Source organism: Heterodontus francisci, chromosome X (genome assembly GCF_036365525.1).
Source record: "Heterodontus francisci isolate sHetFra1 chromosome X, sHetFra1.hap1, whole genome shotgun sequence".
Taxonomy (NCBI): Eukaryota; Metazoa; Chordata; class Chondrichthyes; order Heterodontiformes; family Heterodontidae; genus Heterodontus; species Heterodontus francisci.
The window spans coordinates 3,454,915-3,477,351 of NC_090421.1; the positions used below are offsets into that span (position 1 = coordinate 3,454,915).

Below are 22,437 nucleotides of genomic sequence, written 5' to 3' on the forward strand. Positions count from 1 at the left end.
GTTGGGAAGAGGCAGCTTGACCACCTCTTAACAAAATAATAAATAAGGCACAATGCTATTCACATTGCTAACCAAGGCAAGTGGTACTGTATGTATTGGATTGAATGCAGATAGAACATCTGAGTTCAGTCTTCAAACAGAGCTTGTAAATGAACCATTTTTGCAGCTTGCCACCTACCTGATTTAAGGGATCAATGCATTCTCAACAACTTTGTCGACTTTAAAGAATGTATAGAATGTCATGATGGGGGTGGTGGGCTGGGGGGGAAGTAATTGCACTCTTTGTAGCCACTTGTTTTAACATACAAAGCATCTGGCTTGTCTGTCACCTGGGTTACACTGTATTCATACAGGAAATGAAATGTACAGGTTTCTTTTTACCCACTTTAGGCAGATGAGAAAAGGATTTTGCTGTTTCTCTCCTCAATCACATGGTTTATTTTGCATGCAAGACATTAACTGGCTGTTCAGCCTGCTGATTGTCATGAATGGTTGCATCCATTTGCTAAAGTCCACAGATTGTGTTGCAAGATGTATAAGCTTCAATAAGCACAAGCAAGTAACTGTTTAAATTCATGTGCTGTGCCAGGGATTATTCTTTCTCTTCCCTTCCCTTCCCCCACACAAGCTTTTGACCATTTAAATAGCTTCAAATTCTATTAATTTACAAAAGAAAACCAATCCTTATCCACTGCAACAGGTCAACATTTCACATAAACGGCATCAGGAACAACAGTCCAGGAAGCACTTGAAAATTATTCATGACCCTTGACCTACTAAATTAAGATTACTGAATAAAAACAAAGTGCGCCAATATAACCACCTGCTTGTCAGATTAAGGGGTCAGAACTTTCTAACATGTTGGGTGTTGTATTCTTGTCCCTTGAAGCTCGGATTTTTTTCTTCCAGCATCGTTTGTTAAAATGACCAGCTTTTTAAGTTCCAAATTCAGCCACCACAGCAGATGATGACTGGCAGCCGGGGCCCACTGTCACACTAACTGGCTTTATGGTTGGAGGATGTTGCTTGATAACCTGATAAGTTAGTGATTGAATAAGAGTTCGGCGCATACTAAAAATCAGGTGGTGCAAATCTGCATGCATTTTTTTGCTTAAAGACAAACTTGGGGAGATAACAAAGAATATAGTTGTAGCCCCCCACCAAAAAACAATTATGCGGCCTTGGACATGATCACCACCCGCAGCCCTCCTCCCATCTTTGATTTAAAAACTTGAAGCAAAATTGTACATCCCACCTCCTCCTGATCCATCAAGCCTGCCCCACACTAATGATGGCCAAAGCACCATGACTAAACAATTCCTCCACTCTCCCTGCCACTCCCTGCCCAGAGCCATGTAATCCCCTGAGACGGGAGAACAACCCAATAATGAGAAAAAAGTGCTCTGGAAAATTTCTCACCAACCCACATAGGTAACTGAAACCAGTCCATGAGATCACACAGCCCGCACTGGTTCTCCAAACGGTACCACACCTCATCAATAAGAACAAACCAGCCCAATGCCATTTATGTAAAGAGACTGACTACTAAATTGGATCCAATATTTGAAACTCAAGTTTTGCCATCTTGAATAATGGACCAACTTAGGCTCTTGACTCATCCTTAATATTTAACTTAGCCAGAAACAACAAGTAAAGGAGCTGACAGTCAGCTTCTTAATGACCTATTCTTCTTTCAACGACCCAGCAATGGGCTCGAATGCAGCCTTGACCATGTGCCTTTAGCTTCCCTTTTATTCATTCATGGGATGTAGGTGTCGCTGGCTAGACCAGCATTTATTGTCCATCCCTCATTGCCCTTGAGAAGGCGGTGGTGAGCTGCCTTCTTGAACCGCTGCAGTCCATTTCGGGTAAGTCCACCCACAGTGCTGTTAGGAAGGGATTTCCAGGATTTTGACCCAGTGACAGTGAAGGAACGGCGCTATAGTTCCAGGTCAGGATGGTGTGTGGTTTGGAGGAGAACTTGCAGGGGGTGGTGTTCCCAGGCATTTGCTGCCCTTGTCCTCCTTCTCAATGCAGTCCACAACAGGTCACCATTCTGTTCTCCACTGTCACACCTTCATCCAGGAATTTAATGCAAGATGTTTTTGAATCCTTACCCGAAATATAAATGGGTTTCATTTGGAGCTTTCTAAAAATCCACCGATCTAATTGAATGGCCTCCTCCTGTTCCTACCTTCCTAGAAGGGGACAGATGGGCAGTTCTCCTGAGACTGGGGCCAAAAGACTATACAACCATCGGTTACAGAATTGTAGAAATTTCAAACAGAGGGAGGCCATTCAGCCTATCGTACCTGTTCTGGGTCTAGCTCTACATTGGAGCCATCTGTTCTATTCCCATTGACCTGACTCTAATAGCCTTATGTAATCCATATTCATAATTTTTTGCATGGTCCTAATGCCACCCTGGACAGGGATGTTATACTATGTAAAACACAAGGTACTATTCTGGTGTTGAAGTGTAGGTGTGTCCCTTTGATGTCTAGATGATGCTGAGTAAGCTAGTCTATTCATGCAAAGATCAAAAATGAGGCTGAAGTGATTTTGGTATTTTCTGTTGGAGAGGTTTATGTTGCATGTTTTTACATCTTTGTTCTTTTATGTAATCCCTTCCCCATTGAGCGTGGCATACATATTTGTATTGTGAGGTGTCAGAAGTATGATGGCTATATATTGGTTTCTGATCTGTTGAGCTCAGACGCCTTGATTTTTACCTCCTGAGCTCATTTGGTTTTCAATAGGAACCACCGATAACTACTTCAATGATTGGTTTGCAGGCATTGCTAAGTCTGGTGGTGAGGGAGTTGAATAGGCACCCATTGAATTACAGTCATGAATTCAGGGACGGCTGACGTTCTTGAGCTCTGTGATCCCTCTGTCCATGTCTTTTGATGTCACTAGCATTGGCTAGAAACAAGAAAGGAGCTGATTCCACCGTTAAGTGCTGTTAATATTGTAGTCAGGCACACTTAAATGAATAACTGACAAAAGAATAACATCTCCATACACAAATCCCTTTTCCATCTTTTCTGATGATTGCTGCTGCATTTATTAATTTCATGTTGTACTGCCTCAGTAAAGCCCATGTGTTAAACCCTCTTTGCCAGTCAATGTGAAGCTTTTTTGCAGGTGTTTTTATCGAGGTGTGAAAATTGCCTAGTAACCAATTTCCAGCATTTTCTTTTTTTTTATATAACCAATTCAGTGATGTTTGAGTCTTTTTCACTTCATTGGTGCTAGGGCTCAGCATTTTGAGCAATCAATGTAACAAGTGCTTTTGCTTAGGTGTGAAAACTGTCTCATCAGGTGCGAATACTCCTGCTTAGTGATACTTATAATTTACCCATTTTTAATAATATTGTAATTGTAACCCAGCTTGCATTAAATTGTTAGCTTCTTGCCAAATTTGATATGACAGTTCAAATGGCCAAATGAATAGAATGGTTAGGTGAATAAAATTACCTGACAAAAACATGATTCATTTAACAGTTTTGCCTCTGTTGTTGCAGTGGGCAACGAGATCCTTTTCAACATATCCTTTCTCAAAGTGGACATCTCTTTGAGGTGAGGGGAAATTACAGCTGCCTTCCCTCATTGATGATGGTTTGATTCTTAATACACTGATGGTGAGACACTGTGCTGAATAAAGTAAAAGAGATACTTGCTGCGTGGAGCAGTGTTATGTTAAGGGGAACCCAAGCAATCCTTTAAACACTGGAGCCTGGCTAATGCGGTGTCAAAACTGAAAGCTGTCAGCGTGGACTTCCTTTCCTTAATTTGTTGAGGTTCTATATCTGCCTATTCTATTCAAGGTCGCAGAGACTACTAGATAATTACTTATTGAACAATTAGTCACATTCAGTTCCTAATTTTTGATTGATATCTGTCACCACAGAATTTTAACAAATACATTTTATGTTGTTTTCAATTTGTTTTGTTGCTATTTATGATTTCAATAAATTTCTGTAAATATTGGAGAGGCCCAACCTGTAATGGGTAGGGCTAGTTATAGGAAGCTCCTTTCCAGGGCATTGTGTCTAATAGAATTAACTCAACCATGGCATGTTCTGTGTTACAATGTGAAGAAGTAAAATGGCCTCCAAGGAGATGGTGGAATTGGAGGTGGCTCATTGTGAAAGGCATTTGTACAAGAGGTCTTGGTATCATAGAATTACCAGGAGGGTGGCTTGATGGTTATAAATTTTGTTTGGAATGTCTTGCATGGCATGGATTGTGTCTTTAAAAAAAATGAAGTGAGTATTGACACCACTGTGTCATCCATTGAGTTCGAGGTGGGACGGGCCTTATGGGGGGGGGGGTTAACATCAAGCAGAGTCTATTTACTCAATTAATGGTCTCTATGAGCTACAGCAAACAGAACTCGTGACTACAATTACAGTAGGGTCCTCCAATAAAAGCCGGATTATTTCTCCAGCAAGATGCAGTTGAGTGAAGGATAATTACATAATACAAATTGTGTGTAAAATTAATCCCAGTTACTTACAGCAGTCTCCAGGTCTGATTTACAGGGAATTACCCAATCATCTCAATTGTGCCTGGGAATAGTGGTGTCACTATATGCAGCCATGGTTTGAATTTGCCTGCTGTGTGTTGCTGTACTGAATAATGCCAGAGACTTGTGTAATTGGAGGGGAGGATGTTGTGTTGCATTTGGTATTTTACCTTTCACTGTATGTAGTTCCATAGGAATTGAAGGAGAATGGCACAAAGTGGGTAGCAGTGAAGGAATGAAGCGCTTCATTTCTCAGCTGACTTGTACTGCTTTATATACTGATTGGTTCTGCTGATGACGGACAGGGCTGAAGGAAAACCCACTGTGATTAATGGCTGCATTCAAATAAGTAGCAGAAACAATAGACTTCTGACTTGGGCAATTAAATGGGAAGTACTTTATCCCCCATCACTGCAAAGCTGTAAAGAAAGCCAATCTTATGACATGTAAATGACCATCTACACTGTTGCTTTAATGCAGTAGGTCAAGTGAAAGTGGACATGGTCACTAATGATTTATTTTGTCTCATTAATAGCGACGTGTAAATTCTCTTATTCACTTGTATTCGTCTGGAAAGCTATGCTGTGAGCAGTGTTTTTTTTTAAACATCACTTATTCTAAAGGTTGTTCCTCTTGAGGTGTCAACTAGAAGTCGAGATATTGTTGGGCTATATATGGGAGCAGATCATTTAAGGTTAGAATTTAATAAATGTTGCAATGCTTTTATTTTCCACAGGTATGGGCAGGAAAAAAAACACATGGGGCTGTGGAAATGTAGTCCAGGCTCATCGAACAAATTGAACTATATGTCGCGAATTGGATAAATATTTGAAGGAGAATATTTTGCAGGGCTGTGGGGTAACAGCAGAAGAGTAGGACTAATTGGATAGCTCTTTCAAAAAGCTGATACAGGCACAATGGGCTGAATGGCCACCTTCAGTGCTGTAAGATTCTGATTCATTCATCAGCACTTCACCAAGGTTCACTTCTGCATTCCGGTAAGTGAGAGGGTCTTCTCTTTCTTCCCCACCCCCATAAAAAAACATTTAAACCTATTGAGATATCCTGAGATATTGGCATCCTTGATCTTTTTCCTCAGGTTCAGGTTACGGGTCGTGCTGCTGCTGCTGCTAGTGCCAGAAATAAAGCATTTGGGCTCCTCAAAACCAGCATTAAAGAAAACAAAGAAAAGAAAACAAAGAAAATTACAGCACAGGAACAGGCCCTTCGGCCCTCCAAGCCTGCGCCGATCCAGATCCTCTATCTAAACATGTCGCCTATTTTCTAAGGGTCTGTATCTCTTTGCTTCCTGCCCATTCATGTATCTGTCTAGATACATCTTAAAAGACGCTATCGTGCCCGCGTCTACCACCTCCGCTGGCAACGCGTTCCAGGCACCCACCACCCTCTGCGTAAAGAACTTTCCACGCATATCCCCCCTAAACTTTTCCCCTCTCACTTTGAACTCGTGACCCCTAGTAATTGAATCCCCCACTCTGGGGGAAAAAGCTTCTTGCGATCCACCCTGTCTATACCTCTCATGATTTTGTACACCTCAATCAGGTCCCCCCTCAACCTCCGTCTTTCTAATGAAAATAATCCTAATCTGATCAACCTCTCTTCATAGCTAGCGCCCTCCATACCAGGCAACATCCTGGTGAACCTCCTCTGCACCCTCTCCAAAGCATCTACATCCTTTTGGTAATGTGGCGACCAGAACTGCACGCAGTATTCCAAATGTGGCCGAACCAAAGTCTTATACAACTGTAACATGACCTGCCAACCCTTGTACTCAATACCCCGTCCGATGAAGGAAAGCATGCCGTATGCCTTCTTGACCACTCTATTGACCTGCGTTGCCACCTTCAGGGAACAATGGACCTGAACACCCAAATCTCTCTGTACATCAATTTTCCCCAGGACTTTTCCATTTACTGTATAATTCACTCTTGAATTGGATCTTCCAAAATGCATCATCTCGCATTTGCCCTGATTGAACTCCATCTGCCATTTCTCTGCCCAACTCTCCAATCTATTTATATTCTGCTGTATTCTCTGACAGTCCCCTTCACTATCTGCTACTCCACCAATCTTAGTGTCGTCTGCAAACTTGCTAATCAGACCACCTATACTTTCCTCCAAATCATTTATGTATATCACAAACAACAGTGGTCCCAGCATGGATCCCTGTGGAACACCACTGGTCACACATCTCCATTTTGAGAAACTCCCTTCCACTGCTACTCTCTGTCTCCTGTTTCCCAGCCAGTTCTTTATCCATCTAGCTAGTACACCCTGGACCCCATGCGCCTTCACTTTCTCCATCAGCCTACCATGGGGAACCTTATCAAACGCCTTACTGAAGTCCATGTATATGACATCTACAGCCCTTCCCTCATCAATCAACTTTGTCACTTCCTCAAAGAATTCTATTAAGTTGGTAAGACATGACCTTCCCTGCACAAAACCATGTTGCCTATCACTGATAAGCCCATTTTCTTCCAAATGGGAATAGATCCTATCCTTCAGTATCTTCTCCAGCAGCTTCCCTACCACTGACGTCAGGCTCACCAGTCTATAATTACCTGGATTTTCCCTGCTACCCTTCTTAAACAAGGGGACAACATTAGCAATTCTCCAGTCCTCCGGGACCTCACCCGTGTTTAAGGATGCTGCAAAGATATCTGTTAAGGCCTCAGCTATTTCCTCTCTCACTTCCCTCAGTAACCTGGGATAGATCCCATCCAGACCTGGGGACTTGTCCACCTTAATGCCTTTTAGAATACCCAACACTTCCTCCCTCCTTATGCCGACTTGACCTAGAGTAATCAAACATCTGTCCCTAACTTCAACATCCGTCATGTCCCTCTCCTCGGTGAATACCGATGCAAAGTACTCGTTTAGAATCTCACCCATTTTCTCTGACTCCACGCATAACTTTCCTCCTTTGTCCTTGAGTGGGCCAATCCTTTCTCTAGTTACCCTCTTGCTCCTGATATATGAATAAAAGGCTTTGGGATTTTCCTTAACCCTGTTTGCTAAAGATATTTCATGACCCCTTTTAGCCCTCTTAATTCTTCGTTTCAGATTGGTCCTACATTCCCGATATTCTTTCAAAGCTTCGTCTTTCTTCAGCCTCCTAGACCTTATGTATGCTTCCTTTTTCCTCTTAGCTAGTCTCACAATTTCACCTGTCATCCATGGTTCCCTAATCTTGCCATTTCTATCCCTCATTTTCACAGGAACATGTATCTCCTGCACGCTAATCAACCTCTCTTTAAAAGCCTCCCACATATGATTAGATTAGAGATACAGCACTGAAACAGGCCCTTCGGCCCACCGAGTCTGTGCCGAACATCAACCACCCATTTATACTAATCCTACACTAACCCCATATTCCTACCAAACATCCCCACCTGTCCCTATATTTCCCTACCACCTACCTACACTAGTGACAATTTATAATGGCCAATTTACCTATCAACCTGCAAGTCTTTTGGCTTGTGGGAGGAAACCGGAGCACCCGGAGGAAACCCACGCAGACACAGGGACAACTTGCAAACTCCACACAGGCAGTACCCGGAATCGAACCCGGGTCCCTGGAGCTGTGAGGCTGCGGTGCTAACCACTGCGCCACTGTGCCGCCCTTGTGCATATCAAATGTGGATTTACCTTCAAAGAGCTACTCCCAATCTACATTCCCCAGCTCCTGCCGAATTTTGGTATAGTTGGCCTTCCCCCAATTTAGCACTCTTCCTTTGGGACCACTCTCGTCTTTGTCCATGAGTATTTTAAAACTTACGGAATTGTGATCACTATTCCCAAAGTAGTCCCCTACTGAAACTTCAGCCACCTGGCCCGGCTCCTTCCCCAACACCAGGTCCAGTATGGCCCCTTCCCGAGTTGGACTATTTACATACTGCTCTAGAAAACCCTCCTGGATGCTCCTTACAAATTGTGCTCCATCTGGACCTCTAACACTAAGTGAATCCCAGTCAATGTTGGGAAAATTAAAATCTCCTATCACCACCACCCTGTTGCTCCTACATCTTTCCATAATCTGTTCACATATTTGTACCTCTATCTCACGCTTGCTGTTGGGAGGCCTGTAGTACAGCCCCAACATTGTTACCGCACCCTTCCGATTTTTGAGTTCTGCCTGTATTGCCTCACTGCTCGAGTCCTCCATAGTGCCCTCCTTCAGCACAGCTGTGATATCCTCTTTGACCAGTACTGCAACTCCTCCACCCCTTTTACATCCCTCTCTATCCCGCCGGAAGCATCGATATCCTGGGATATTTAGTTGCCAATCATGCCCTTCCCTCAACCAAGTCTCAGTAATAGCAATAACATCATACTCCCAGGTACTAATCCAGGCCTTAAGTTCATCTGCCTTACCTACTACACTTCTTGCATTAAAACAAATGCACCTCAGACCACCAGTCCCTTTGCGTTCATTGTCTGCTCCCTGTCTACTCTTTCCCTTAGTCACGCTGACTTCATTATCTAGTTCCTTACAGGCTTTAGTTACTACCTCCTTACTGTCCACTGACCTCCTCATTTGGTTCCCATCCCCCTGCCACATTAGTTTAAACCCTCCCCAACAGCGTTAGCAAAAGCACCCCCAAGGACATTGGTTCCAGTCCGGCCCAGGTGTAGACCGTCCAATTTGTAATAGTCCCACCTCCCCCAGAACCGGTCCCAATGTCCCAAAAATCTGAACCCCTCCCTCCTGCACCATCTCTCAAGCCACGCATTCATCCTGACTATTCTTTCATTTTTACTCTGACTATCACGTGGCACTGGTAGCAATCCTGAGATTACTACCTCTAAGGTCCTACTTTTTAACTTGGCTCCTAACTCCCTAAATTCTGCTTGTAGGACCTCATCCTGTTTTTTACCTATATCATTGGTGCCTATCAGGTTCTCCACCTTGCTTGGAACTTGAAAGGATGAAGTATTATTTTGTCTACACAGACTTGAGGAACTGCCTGAGCTTTGTGATAAGCAACCCAAAAATGACACTCTAACTTTCCAAGGAAATTGCTAGTGCCTGGGCAATAACAACATATTTAAAATCACCGGGGATGTACACAGTGACTCATGTTCACAGATCCATCTGGAACTTTGAAGTAATAATGAACAATCAGAGATAGACATGCAGTCTGACTATAGCAGCATTGTCACCAGGCTTACTTAATATATTCTTGTGCTCAGTCTTGCACTCTCTCGTCTCGGTCAGAATGTTGTGAGTTTGCATCCTTCTCCTGAGACTTAAGCACATAATCCAAGCTGACGCTTCAGTGCAGTACTGAAGAAGTACAGCACTGTCAGAGGTGCCATCTTTCAGATTAGATGTTAAACCGAGGCCCTGTCTGGTGCCTCAGGTGGACTTGAAAGATCCCATGACGCTATTTAAAGAAAAACAGAGACGTTCTCCATAGTGTCCTGGATAATATTTATCCCTCAACCAACATCACAAAAACAGATTATCTGGTCATTACTGTTTGTGGGAGCTTGCTGTGTGTGAATTGGCTGTCGTGTTTCCTAAATTACAGCAGTGACTACACTTCAAAAGTACTTCATTGGCTGTAAAGCACTTTGGGATGTCCTGCGATCATGAAAGATGCTGTAGTAATGCAAGTCTTTTTTTAAATTTAAATTAAAACACCTCTAATTGCTCCCACCACTAGTGATAAACCTGTAACTACAGCCACTCTTGTTCTGGTGTATGATTAGTTCAGATTCCAGGAGACTGACACCAATGTGCTGGGTTCCGGTGGCAATGCCACTATATCCAACTCCTGTAATTGGCAGAGTCTGAGACCTTCAAGAAATGGAGCCTCTGATTCTGGCTCTGGTATAAGTGAGTTGGGATTAGTGGTTGAGTGCCAGGAGTTGATTTGCACACACGGTTTCCAGGGATCCCAACTAAGCCTCAGTTTAAAAGAGACTGAAATACCAGTGCTTTACCCTGCAGTCATTCAACGTGCTCTCGGGTACAACTCATGACCGGAGCGGCAAAATCTAGAAGTGTTTGTCGCAGTTCAGGTGAACACTGATATTTGCATGCACCCCTCCACAATTACACTTTACTGAACTCCTATAACGACATGGATTATCTAAGTAACTGCCTTGTCCAGGAAAGTATGGTGACATTTTCAATAAGTCTGTAGCATGGATGGAATGGCAAATTATTTTTTTCCTCCATGTCTGAACTTCAAGAGACAAGCCAATACTGAGATCGGACATCAAACGCCCAGTTTTCCCCTCCTTTCCATCTCCTTTTGCCCGACAGCTTTGTATGGCCAATTTCAGTAGAGGTTACTGGACAGTAATCGGGAGCAGGAAACCTATCCTTAGTGTGCTAATGCCAACTGTAGCTCCCTTACTCCTGCCCCTGAAATCAGCTAACTTGACAGTGTGAGCAGAGATCAGTATGAGAGGTCAGGGTCAAATACCAGGACTTTTCCTATCTGTGCGCTTCAGGTACTTGTTGCACAAATATGCTGGGGACACACTCGCATGTATACGGATGTGCATATTTAGTTTAGTTTAGTTTAGAGATACAGCACTGAAACAGGCCCTTCGGCCCACCGAGTCTGTGCCGACCATCAACCACCCATTTTATACTAATCCTACACTAATTCCATATTCCTACCACATCCCCACCTTCCCTATATTTCCCTACCACCTACCTATACTAGGGGCAATTTATAATAGCCAATTAACCTATCAACCAGCAAGTCTTTGGCATGTGGGAGGAAACCGGAGCACCCGGAGGAAACCCACGCAGACACACGGAGAACTTGCAAACTCCACACAGGCAGTACCCAGAATTGAACCCAGGTTGCTGGAGCTGTGAGGCTGTGGTGCTAACCACTGTGCCACCCTGCACATTCCTACTTGGGTTCCCGGGTCCAATATCACATTCATTCCTTCACTCAGGCAGGCAGGTGGGACATTCTGGACTGCTGTGGTAGCTCATAGACATCTGACTGAGGGAGCATCTCTACAGCTCCTACTGCATGTCTTCCTACAGGGTGGAACGCTCACTGAATCGCACCATCCTACTGATTTGCAGGCAGCATAATGCTCTCACTGAAGAGGCAGTCTGACTTTAGATCTCTGTCAGCTTTTCCCTGAACTTTAGACAGGAATTTGTCCAGTGATCTATGAAGTTAATGGGCCACCAAAACTGACAATTGATACCTTCTATTTGCAGTGGAGCAACTGCCATAAGACAGTGACACAGCAATACATTTGCAGTGAGGCACGACAGAGGGAATAGCAGAGAGCACTTGGCTCAGAAACTGAACTTGCATTTCTTTCTAATTGATTTTAAAATTTGTGGCTTTACGTGCTTTCAGATGAATGCTGCGTTACTTGGAATCTATGTTTTTAAATATTGACCATCTTTTTGATCGATGTAGATTTTCTTTTAGCTAAACTGAATGTGCTGGTGGTCCAGCTTCATGGGATAGGTTTGCAAGAGTTGATGTCAGACTGAATTTGTTTAGTTACCACCAGTGGCACCTTGTCTGTCGATGGGTCTCAGGCGTGTCGTGTGAGTTGGGTCAGCTGGGAGTTGGTGTTTTGCTTTGTGGAACCACAAAGGCTTGTTGGGCCAGAGGGGCTCATTCTATTCATTCTTTCATGGGATGTGGGCATCGCTGGCAGGCCAGCATTTGTTTCTCATCCCGAATTGCCCGTGTACTGAGTAGCTTCCTAGGGCAGTTAAGAGTCAACCACATTGCTGTGGGGCTGGAGACACAAATAGGCTAGACTGGGTAAGGACAGCAGATTTCCTTCCCTAAAGGACATTAGTGAACCAGATCTGTTTTTACAACAATCAATGATGGTTTCATGGCACTATTACTGAGCCTAGCTTTCAATTCCAGATTTTTATTAATTAATTGAATTATTTAAATTCTACCAGCTGCCATGGTGGAATTTGAACCTGTATCCCCAGGGGATTAGCCTGGGCCACTGGATTACTAGTTCAGTGACATTACCGCAATGCCACCGTCTCCCCACCTTTCACCTCAGTGAGGTGGAAGGTAGCCACCCCTACCTCCATCCGGCCTGTGCAGTGATTTTTAAAAGAAATTTTGCTATTGGGGCCCCTATGTTTTTCAAAGTGTTGCTTTGTCTGCCTAGCTTGGCACTTGCAGCTGAAAGTGGGCAGATGCCCAGTTTCCAGATATTGCTAATGTCGAATAGGCTGACTAGTTGCAGACCATCCAAATGTGACTCTCCCCTCTAATTTTATTTACAGTCTCCTTACTTTCTCCTCCTCTACTTCCTGGTAGAAAAGGACAGAAGAAACAGTGGATGTCCTCTCATGCTCCCTTATCTGGGAATCCCAACGTTTTATTTATTTTTTACTTGCTTGTCCACATTGTCTCAACATTGAAAAAGTGAGCAGTCCACTGTCACTCTTCATTCTTTGGCAGTTTCCAGGTGCTAATTCTATCCCTTTCATTGTTATACATGTGCTATTTTATCCCTTGCTGCTGAAATCCCCAACCATGCTTTTGGTAGCTTCACCCTTGACTATTCCAATGCTGTCCTGGCTTTCCATCTTCCACTCTCCATAAACCTGAACTCATGCAAAACTGTACCTGTATCCCAACTCTCACCAAGTCACGTTCGCCCATCACCTCTGTCCTCACTGTCCTACATTGGCTCCCATTCCATCAATGTGTCTTTTAAAATTCTTATCCTTAGAACAGATTGAAACCAGTTTTACATGGAGTGCAAAAGCAGCGAAAGATTCAACCTCCATAACTTGTAGCCTTAGCATAGTTTCTTTACTAAAAATATCTCTCTATATAAAACTCTCTCTCAACACTGTCGTGTTATAAACTGGCTGTCCCAAGAGACCAGACCAGCCACATCCAGTATGTGAGTGGAATATTACCAAAATGGCTGCCATAATAAATGGTTAGCGTGTTGATGGTGAAATATCACAAAGATGGTTGGGAAGAGATGAAAATGAGAATTAATATCAGCAGAATGATAACAGCATTGTTTTATTTAATGTGATTTTACGCAAGAGCTCTTAAGTGATCTTTAAAAGGGCTGTGTAAAATTCCCCCCACTCCTCAGACAAGACCTAAAATCAACAACGATGAATAATGTCTCCTACCTGAGAAAAGACGTTTCATTTGTACCCATTGTAACGCAGTTTATTGGAAAAGCCCCACTTGTTATAATGAGTGGGTGCATCTCTAGTTGGCTGCCATCTCAGTGTGTGGGAGAGTGATGTCCTTCCAAGGTCTGGCCAGGAATGCTTTTTCAATAATACCAATCAGACGTTTAGTACTGACTAGGGTTGCCTCTCCTGCACACATCTCCTCGGAGAGGAATCTGTGAATATTGTATGCAGAGGGGGGGTTGAGGTGTCTTTATGTTGAAAGAACTTTCAACTCCGTGTTGGGTCTTTTTAATTTACACCTGCGTGAAGAGGTCATTGTCCAACCCAAGCTGTCAGCATTGTGTAAAGATCAAAAATAGTGGTACAGAATGCAAACACATCTAAAATGTATGGAGCTGCGTTTTTTTTTTCAATGTGACATATATTTAAAACCAAATGAGTCTCGTTTTCAAATGAGAACCTTGAAAGGCAGTGGAAATCTATAAGTTTACCATATTGTCAGGGCATGTCTGAAACTGGATAAATTTAAACAGTAACCAAATAGATTTAGATAATTATTGTTGGACTTCAAACATTTGTAAATTATACACTGACCTGACCTGGAGTGAAGTTGGAATGGAAAGCATGTGACATGTTTTTAAATAGTTTGTGGCAGAGTGTTTCCATGGTAACATTCATTTGTTTGCCGAGCCTGTGCGGAAAGGGACACACTACAAGCTGGGCTGCAGACTTGTGTCGTCTTGTGAAATCCAAGCAGAATAAATAACTGGTTTATTATAATATTTTCCATTGGCTATTTGGATAATTCTTTGCGTGCAGAGAATAATTATGATTTTGAATGAATGGCTTTTGGTTGAGCTGTGTGGTGAGCTGGAGGTTCTAGTTGACTGGGTTGATGTCTTCTTCCCCTTAAGTCTCTGACTGTATTTTTCCAAATCATTCCCTCAGTATTAAGAACAATCTTCGCTGAAAGAAGATAAGACTTGCATTTACATAGGGGCCTCATCACACCTCAAATACAATGAGTTGCCTTGACGTGTGGTAACTGTTACGTTAAACGAATCTACAGTTGTGTGTCTGCACTTAAGATCCCACAAATGAGATAAGTGACTACTTGGTCTGTTTTTGGTGGTGTTGATTGAGGGAGGACTGTTCTCCCAGGATACAAGAACTCTCCCTGTTCCTCTTTGAGTGGCACTGCCGGTTCTTTAAAACCACCTGAGCAGGCAAATTGGGGCCTCAGTTTAATGACTCATTTGAAAAATGACATCTCTGATACCTGATTGCTGGCTGGAAGGTGTTCCATTGTCCAGGACTAACAGCCCTTGCATCAAGGATTTCTCTCAAAATCTATTGAATCCCCTTTAATTACCAGAATTTTTGTTTAATATAATAATAGATGGTAAGATTATCAAGGGATACGGAGACAAGACAGGTAAATGGGGTTGAGGTACTGATCAACCATGATCTAATAAAATGGTAGAACAGGTTCAAGGGGTTGAATGGCCTACTCCTCTTCCTAGCTTCCTTTACTGAACTGGGAAAGGGGAGGGGAACATTTCTTACCTCTAAAGAATGAACATCTGTCTTCTCAGCCCTTCACCAGTTGTCATTCAGCCAGTTTTCCAGGTAGAGGCTTGGCAGGTGACTTGTTGGGAACAACAACAATTGTGTGCAGTGAGAGAGAGTTGAATTGGTGGCAAATCTCAAGCAGCTACAGAAGCAAGTGAATTGTTTTCTGTGAATAGGACTTAAAACATTCTACCAGTAAAGGATATGGCTGCATATTGGAATAGATGCTTTTTTCCTAAATCATTGTGTAATTGAATGTTAACAGTCTGGGAGTTCTTGCTTATACTGTTTACTGCTATACTTGCATTCAGCAAATGACAGCTTTGCTCGTGGGTTTTAAAAAGATTTTTTTTAAATGCCTCACTCCTGGTCTTTTTAATCCTGCCTCAGTTAGTACAGGTAATTTGAAAGTTCTTAAAGGGCTGTGTAATTGTGACTGCTCTTGATTAAAATGAAATGCAAGTGGGATTTCAGTAAGCAGAGTTTTCACAAAGTGGAATGTAGTTTTATTTTAAATGTGGATTTCAGTTATTTGCTATCTGTTTTCACTGTGTGAAAACACCAAGCCAACTGGAATTGTGTTTGGAGAGCATTGTGAGTCAATAATTCTAGAGTTGAGTATGAGTGGATACAATTTAAAGTGAATTAGGGGTAGCACAAGATGTGTTGGTTTAAGTACTATTTCTCCTGTGGTATATTGGAATATATTAATCTATATATTAATATTACTCTGCACTCCCATTCTGTCAACTTTTTTTGTTATAAATTCCCATTTCCTCATTGATAATGGAAACTGCTTGTGTAATCTTATCACACGGCAATGATGCCTTCCCACCAGTGGAGGCACTGCACTTTCACCATTGGGAGTTTAATTACAGGGTGACAAGATTACATAGGCAATTCCAATTATAAATGTGGACATAGCTTTGTTTCTTTTATAAATTCCGAACTGACAATGACTTTCGAATGGGGACTGAATTGCGTTTTGTGTCCTGGTCCACTTATCCCTTGTGCTCGAACCCTGCTTCACCTGAAGACTACATTTGACCTTGATTCGCCATGTGCAATGTTACGGGGTTCTACCTGCTGTATAACTGCAAGTCTTTGTTATTTTTCTCTCTCATTTAAACCAGACAGGTAACTGACTGACTGCCGCTCACATACCTGCAAGAAACCAGCATAAAACAGCTCTCGATGGTGCTCTGCCCCAAGAGATGTAACAAGGAAAAGGGATTTTTGGTTTTGCAGACATGGGAAAAATGTTTTGCCAAAAGTTGATTTTGGGAAACTGTTGACCAGGAGTGGCATGTACTGTAGAATATTTCGAGCAACCTTCTCCGCTGACCCATATACAACAATTTTGCACCTTTTAATTAAATCCAACGAGTGAAAGTATCCACTGAAAGATGCTGAACTATCAAAACAGTTTAATTATGAACCTATACTTTGCATTTAAACTATCTGCTAAACTACCAGCAATTGTCACTACATCACACCCCATCTCCATTTACCACAGAAGTATACATTACACATGCATGTACCTGTCAAATTATAAATACCACCTGCCTTGCCACTGTTCAGGACTCGCCAAGAGTGATGATCTCAGTCCTAGTATTCTCCATAGCCGCACGTACAATTAGAAGGGAAGATTCAAAATCAAGTCTCCAGTCGGATATGGGTTGTAATGCAATTTGATCCAAAGTGACCATTTAAATGACTGGATTGCTACACTCTTTTAAAGCAGGAATCCAACTGGCTCTTTAATGTCCTTTGCGGAAAGGAACCTGCCGTCCTTAACCATTTTGAACCATATGTGACTCCAGTCCCGTGCCAATGCAGTTGACTCTTAACTGCACCCTGAAACGGCCTAGCAAGCCACTTAGTTGTATCAAAAAATCAGCAACAATTGGAGTAAAAACAGAAAGGCAGATTATCTGAATGGGGATAGATTGGGAAAAGGGGGAGGTGCAACAAAACCTGGGTGTCCTTGTATACCAGTCGCTGAAAGCAAGCATTCAGGTGCAGCAAGCAGTTAGGAAGGTGAATGGTATGTTGGCCTTCATTGCAAGAGGATTTGAGTACAGGAGCAAGGATGTCTTACTGCAGTTATACAGGGCCTTGGTGAGACCACATCTGGAGTATTGTGTGCAGTTTTGGTCTCCTTATCTGAGGAAGGATGTTCTTGCCATGGAGGGTGTGCAAAGAAGATTTACTAGGTTGATTCCTGGGATGGCAGGATTGACGTATGAAGACAGATTGGATCGACTAGGCCTATATTCACTAGAGTTTAGAAGAATGAGAGGGGATCTCATAGAAACCTATAAGATTCTAACAGGACTAGACAGACCAGATGCAGGGAGGATGTTCCCGATGGCTGGGGAGTCCAGAACCAGGGGTCACAGTCTCAGGATATGGGATATGCAATTTAGAACCGAGATGAGGAGAAATTTCTTCACTCAGAGGGTATGGGGAGAAAGCAGGAACAGGGTACAGAATTAGACAGTCAGCCATGATCTTTTTTGAATGGTGGAGCAGGCCCGAAGGGCCGAATGGCCTACCCCTGCTCCTATTTTCTATGTTTCTATGTGTAACCCCAACTACACACTTCTTGCATTATTAATATTTTACCAGTTTGAATGTTTTGTACAGATCTAACTTTTGACCAATTTGCTATACGCCACTCCATATTCTATTCTCACTCAGTACTGAATCTATAACAGTAATGCTGAGTGCTTTTCCACGCTTCAAATTGACACAGCAGCACATATGCACACACTTCCCCCTTACACTTCATTGAAGACACTACAATTTAGCGAGCTGGGTGTATATTTTATTAATTCTTCCTTGTCCCCTGCATTCCCTCTCCTTTATGATGTACTTAAATTGACAGCAATAGTATGTTTCTAAGGAGAAGCTAGATAAATACCTGAGGGAGAAAGGAACAGAAGGATATGCTGATAAGGTTAGATTGATGAAGTAAGGTGGGACCAAAGTGGATGACCTCGCATTTATCCACATTATACTGCATCTGCCATGCATTTGCTCACTCACACAACTTGTCCATATCACATTGGAGCCTCTTTGCATCCTCCTCACAGCTCACACTCCCCCCCTCCCCCTCAGCTTTGTGTCGTTTGCAAACTTGGAAATGTTACATTTAGTTCCCTCACCCAAGTCACTAAATATATATTGTGAATAGCTGGGACCCAAGAACTGATCCCTGCAGTACCCCACTAGTCACTGCCTGCCACCCAGAAAAAGACCCCTTTATTCCTACTCTCTGTTTCCTGTCTGTCAGCCAATTCTCAATCCATGCCAGTATATTACCCCCAATCCCATATGCTTTAATTTTGCACATTAACATCTAATGTGGGAACTTATCAAAAGCCTTCTGAAAATCCAAATACACCACATCCACCGGTTCTCCCTTATCTATTCTACTAGTTACATCCTCAAAAAATTTGATAGGCAGTCTGTGGAACCTGATGTTTGCAGAAAAGTAATTGACCGATTCTTTACTGATTTAAAGGAGGAAGTTACTGAAACTGTAAGTACCACAGGGATACAGCTTTGGACAGCCATTGCAAACCCTTATTTTTTTGGTATGTCTTGGATCGGGGTGTCAAACACAATTTACAAAACACAAACACAAGTCTTATTTTGTGGCCATACGCCCTTCAGAGCATTGACTTTAATTCCTACTGTGGGAAAACATAAGAGGTAAGTATTTGACTGGAAGGATCAAGAAAGTAGGCTCCTACAGCTACATCTTTTAACAGAAGGTTGTGAAGCAGAGATGGAACTTTTCCAGGAAATTAAATCAATAATTAAGTTAAAAACTGATTGTTTGAGTATTAGAGATATGGATCATTATAAGGCTGCATTTAAATAATGTTCAAATAACAATCAAGAATTGTTAGTCAGTGAGATCAGGTCACACAGCAGAATCCAGGAACTGAACCTGGAAATTTCTAATCTCAGTACCTTGCTACTTGATGCGTTTAAGTGTATAAGGCAATAAATATTACAAAGTATTGTGGCTAATTTTGAGAAATTGAATGTAGAAGCAGCCAGATAATTTATATGGTACCTTGCTTAGACCAAACTTGGAATACTGAGTGTGAAGTTCTGATTGACATACCATAAAAAGAATATTTTCTACTGCAGAAAATATTTGCAAGGATTTTAACCAGAACTGAAATGATTAAGCATCTGGAAAGATAGAGCAGGTTTGGGGTTCTTTAATCTGAAAAAGACTAAAAGGAGACCTGGCAGAGGCCTTTTAAAATTATGAAAGGGTTCAATAGGGTGCATATTGAGTAAATAGAGTAGGAGGAAGCTCATGTAGAGTATAAACACTGGCATAGTCTCGGGAGAGACCACGGCTAAGGGAGTAAACCCTAACAGAAAATCCGGAGTGGAACCCCGTAGGTGGTCATGTGTCACCTTTGGCATGTTTCCGGCAGTTCCTGCAGCCATACCGGTGCCAAACGTCGTGCTCTGCACTCCTTTGGACCCCACCAGAAAGGCCGAGAGGGGGGTTTTGACGCTTGGGCAACTCTCAACCTCCATACATTCGCCCAGGCATGCGCCATGGAGAGGTCACTCCATAGTTGCCTCACAGCGACTGACACCACTGACCACCTCTAGGCGCTTACCCATTGTCTCTCGAGACAAGGAGGCCAAAGAAATTGGAGTAGTTCAAAGAGGTGGCCCACCACCACCTCAAGGCAGCCAGGGATGGGCAATAAATATATACAGAGAATGAAAAAAAAAATCCATCTTCTATGCAAACAACAATGACCTGGGGCCTTTAAGTTCTATCAACTGTTCCGTCTAATAGTAGGTAGATTTTCAGTACTCGAGATGCTGTTGATGGAATTCTACTTGCTACTTCATGAGAATGCTGCTACAGCGAGCAGCTACAAACCATTGTAACCAGGTCAGATGCCCCTCTATTGGGTCAAATTACTTTTCCAGTTTCTTGTGTTCTCCTAAACGTGATGCTGGGAGCAGGATGTGGAGATTGCAGTGGGATATGGCAGGTGAATCACAGGCTTCCAATATGTGGGCCAGTAACCCTCAATGGATCTGTAATGATGTCTCCGATTTACAGCTCACTCAGTAGGTTTGTGTACTGCTCAATGTCAATTTTTGGATCTGTCTTCCAACTTCACACAAGCTGTCTCACGACTAGTTCTAACTGGTTGTACTTAAAGCATGTGAATATCTTATTTTAGCAGCTAAATGAAACATAACAATCCTAGAAGATAATGACCTCCAGTATCTGCTTTACACCAATTGGACCAATGTAATTATAGGACTGAATAGCATTGACCCTCATTTCCACTTTTTAAAGACTTTGTATTACTGCAACCATGCTGATACTTAACTTTAAAAAAAAATCTTGCACTTGCATAACACCTTTCACAACCTCCAGAATGTGCTTTACAGCCAATGAAGCATTTTTGAAGTGTAGCCACTGTTGTAATATAGGAAAAGCAACAGCCAATTTATACATAGCAAGGTCCCACAAACAGCAATCTGATGAAGACCAGATAATCTGTTTCACTGATTTTCGTTGGGGAATAAATATTGACCAGGTCACTGGGGAGAACTCCCCTGCTCTTCGAATAGCGCCCCGGGATCTTTTACATTCATCCAAGGTCAGGTGATGCCTCAGATTAATGTCTCATCCGAAGGACAGCACCTCTGACAGCGCAGCACTGGGAGTGTCAGCCTAGATTTTGTGTTCATGTCTCTGCAATGAGACTTGAACCTACAACTTTCCAACTCACAGCCAAGAGTGATATCAACTGAGCCATGGCTGATACTTAAATTAGGCACCTGGCCTTCCTCTCGGCAGTGTCCAACCCTCCACATGGTGTCTCATTCAATGGCATAAATGTGGTTGGGACCTCCTGTATTTTTTCGGGGATGGGGGAATAGCAGGTGCTGGGCAGTGCTTGATGTGTTGGGTCCCTCCTCCAATCTATGCTTTTATGCAGCAAACCCTTGGCCTACTGCTGGAATGATGGATGTGAAGGGACTCGGATTACCTGGGCTATGGGAACTTTGATGTGTACAGCCATCCCTTGATTGCTCGGGGGATTCATGGGGCTTGATCTTCCTGGTTACTCACTTTGGTTTGCTGTTTCCTCCTTTGCTGAGGTGGTTGGTTCAGAAAGAAGAGTTGGACTTCACCTGCCTTTCCTCCTCTTGGATGTTGCATTGATTTCCATGTTAAACGATAGAGCTATGGAACTATTTGCCTTGCTAATACAGAAGGTTTTTTGTGGCACAGATGGCAGCACTACCTGATGCAAGGTATGTCAAGAGACTTCATCTGACAGCAAAGCCCTATTGAAATGGACTTGAGTCAAATCAAGGCCACAGATAGGAATTTCTCTCAGATAATTCAAGACACTAAGGGATGGAGGGAGCCAAATATGATGATTGTGACATTCTGCAGTCAAGGAAACGATTTGTACAGGAACACGCTACCTTGTCAGAAAGTCATCTTCAGTTTGGTTTGAACCTTCAACCTGGATTATTGAAATTTAACTCTGCATTGCTTTCAAGGGACAAAATGGAGCCGATTGTCTTATGGAAAGTTCCTTATCCTTCCCAAAGGGCTGGTGGTGGTGTTGGGCAGTTTGTGACACTCCTTGGGAGTTCAGGTTTTGGGGAATTTAACTTGGCATTACGCTGCTCCTCGTCTAGGATCTGGGGCTTGTTTACAACTGCTTGTGATGTGAAGGCTAGTTACAAGGACCACTGACTCGATAAAGCTTAACTAGAATACCACATCACTTGTGGACTGGGTTGCTGTGGGGGAGGGATGTGATTGAGGGTGCTAGCGCTGTTGTGATTCAAGGCTGCTTCAACCACTACCTCTTGTGACCTTCCGAAAAGCTACATTCTGTTTCACGCAAGTAATACAGTGCTTAGTGGTGATATGCTGGACTGTCAAACTGTCTTTGAATCTTTTTGTGAACTTGTACAGTGCCTATACAGGATGCTGGATCAACTTTTGTCTCTGATATTTTATCTAATCTACATCTCCTATAACTTTTTCCATCATTTTATAGCCTCTTTCCCTCAACGCCACCTGCCTGAGGGTAGTTCTCCGCTGATGACATACTGCAACCACGAGAACATACAAACTGGGAGC

At 42.7% G+C, this 22,437-nt stretch overlaps 2 protein-coding genes across 9 annotated transcripts in view; one reads left to right on the forward strand and one right to left on the reverse strand.

Moving 5' to 3' along the window:
* The window catches only part of LOC137358668 (myosin-9-like), a 47,442-nt gene extending 33,409 nt beyond the window's left edge, over positions 1-14,033 (reverse strand). For both annotated transcript variants that reach the window (XM_068024821.1, XM_068024819.1), the window contains exon 1: positions 13,683-14,033. In XM_068024821.1, coding sequence (XP_067880922.1) covers positions 13,683-13,701 — 19 coding nt within the window. In that variant the 5' untranslated portion in view covers positions 13,702-14,033. The remainder of the gene's footprint in view (positions 1-13,682) is intronic.
* The window catches only part of LOC137358669 (cysteine/serine-rich nuclear protein 2-like), a 52,614-nt gene that overhangs the window by 4,704 nt on the left and 25,473 nt on the right, over positions 1-22,437 (forward strand). For 3 of the 7 annotated variants that reach the window (XM_068024830.1, XM_068024824.1, XM_068024822.1), the window contains exons 2-3: positions 5,268-5,529; positions 5,631-5,821. The exons of 2 other annotated variants lie outside the window; for them this stretch is intronic. The gene's annotated coding sequence lies outside the window, so the exon portion shown is untranslated. Of the gene's footprint in view, positions 1-3,527; positions 3,583-5,267; positions 5,530-5,630; positions 5,822-22,437 lie in introns of all 7 variants that reach the window. 2 more of the 7 variants (XM_068024823.1, XM_068024826.1) reach the window with 2 other exon arrangements.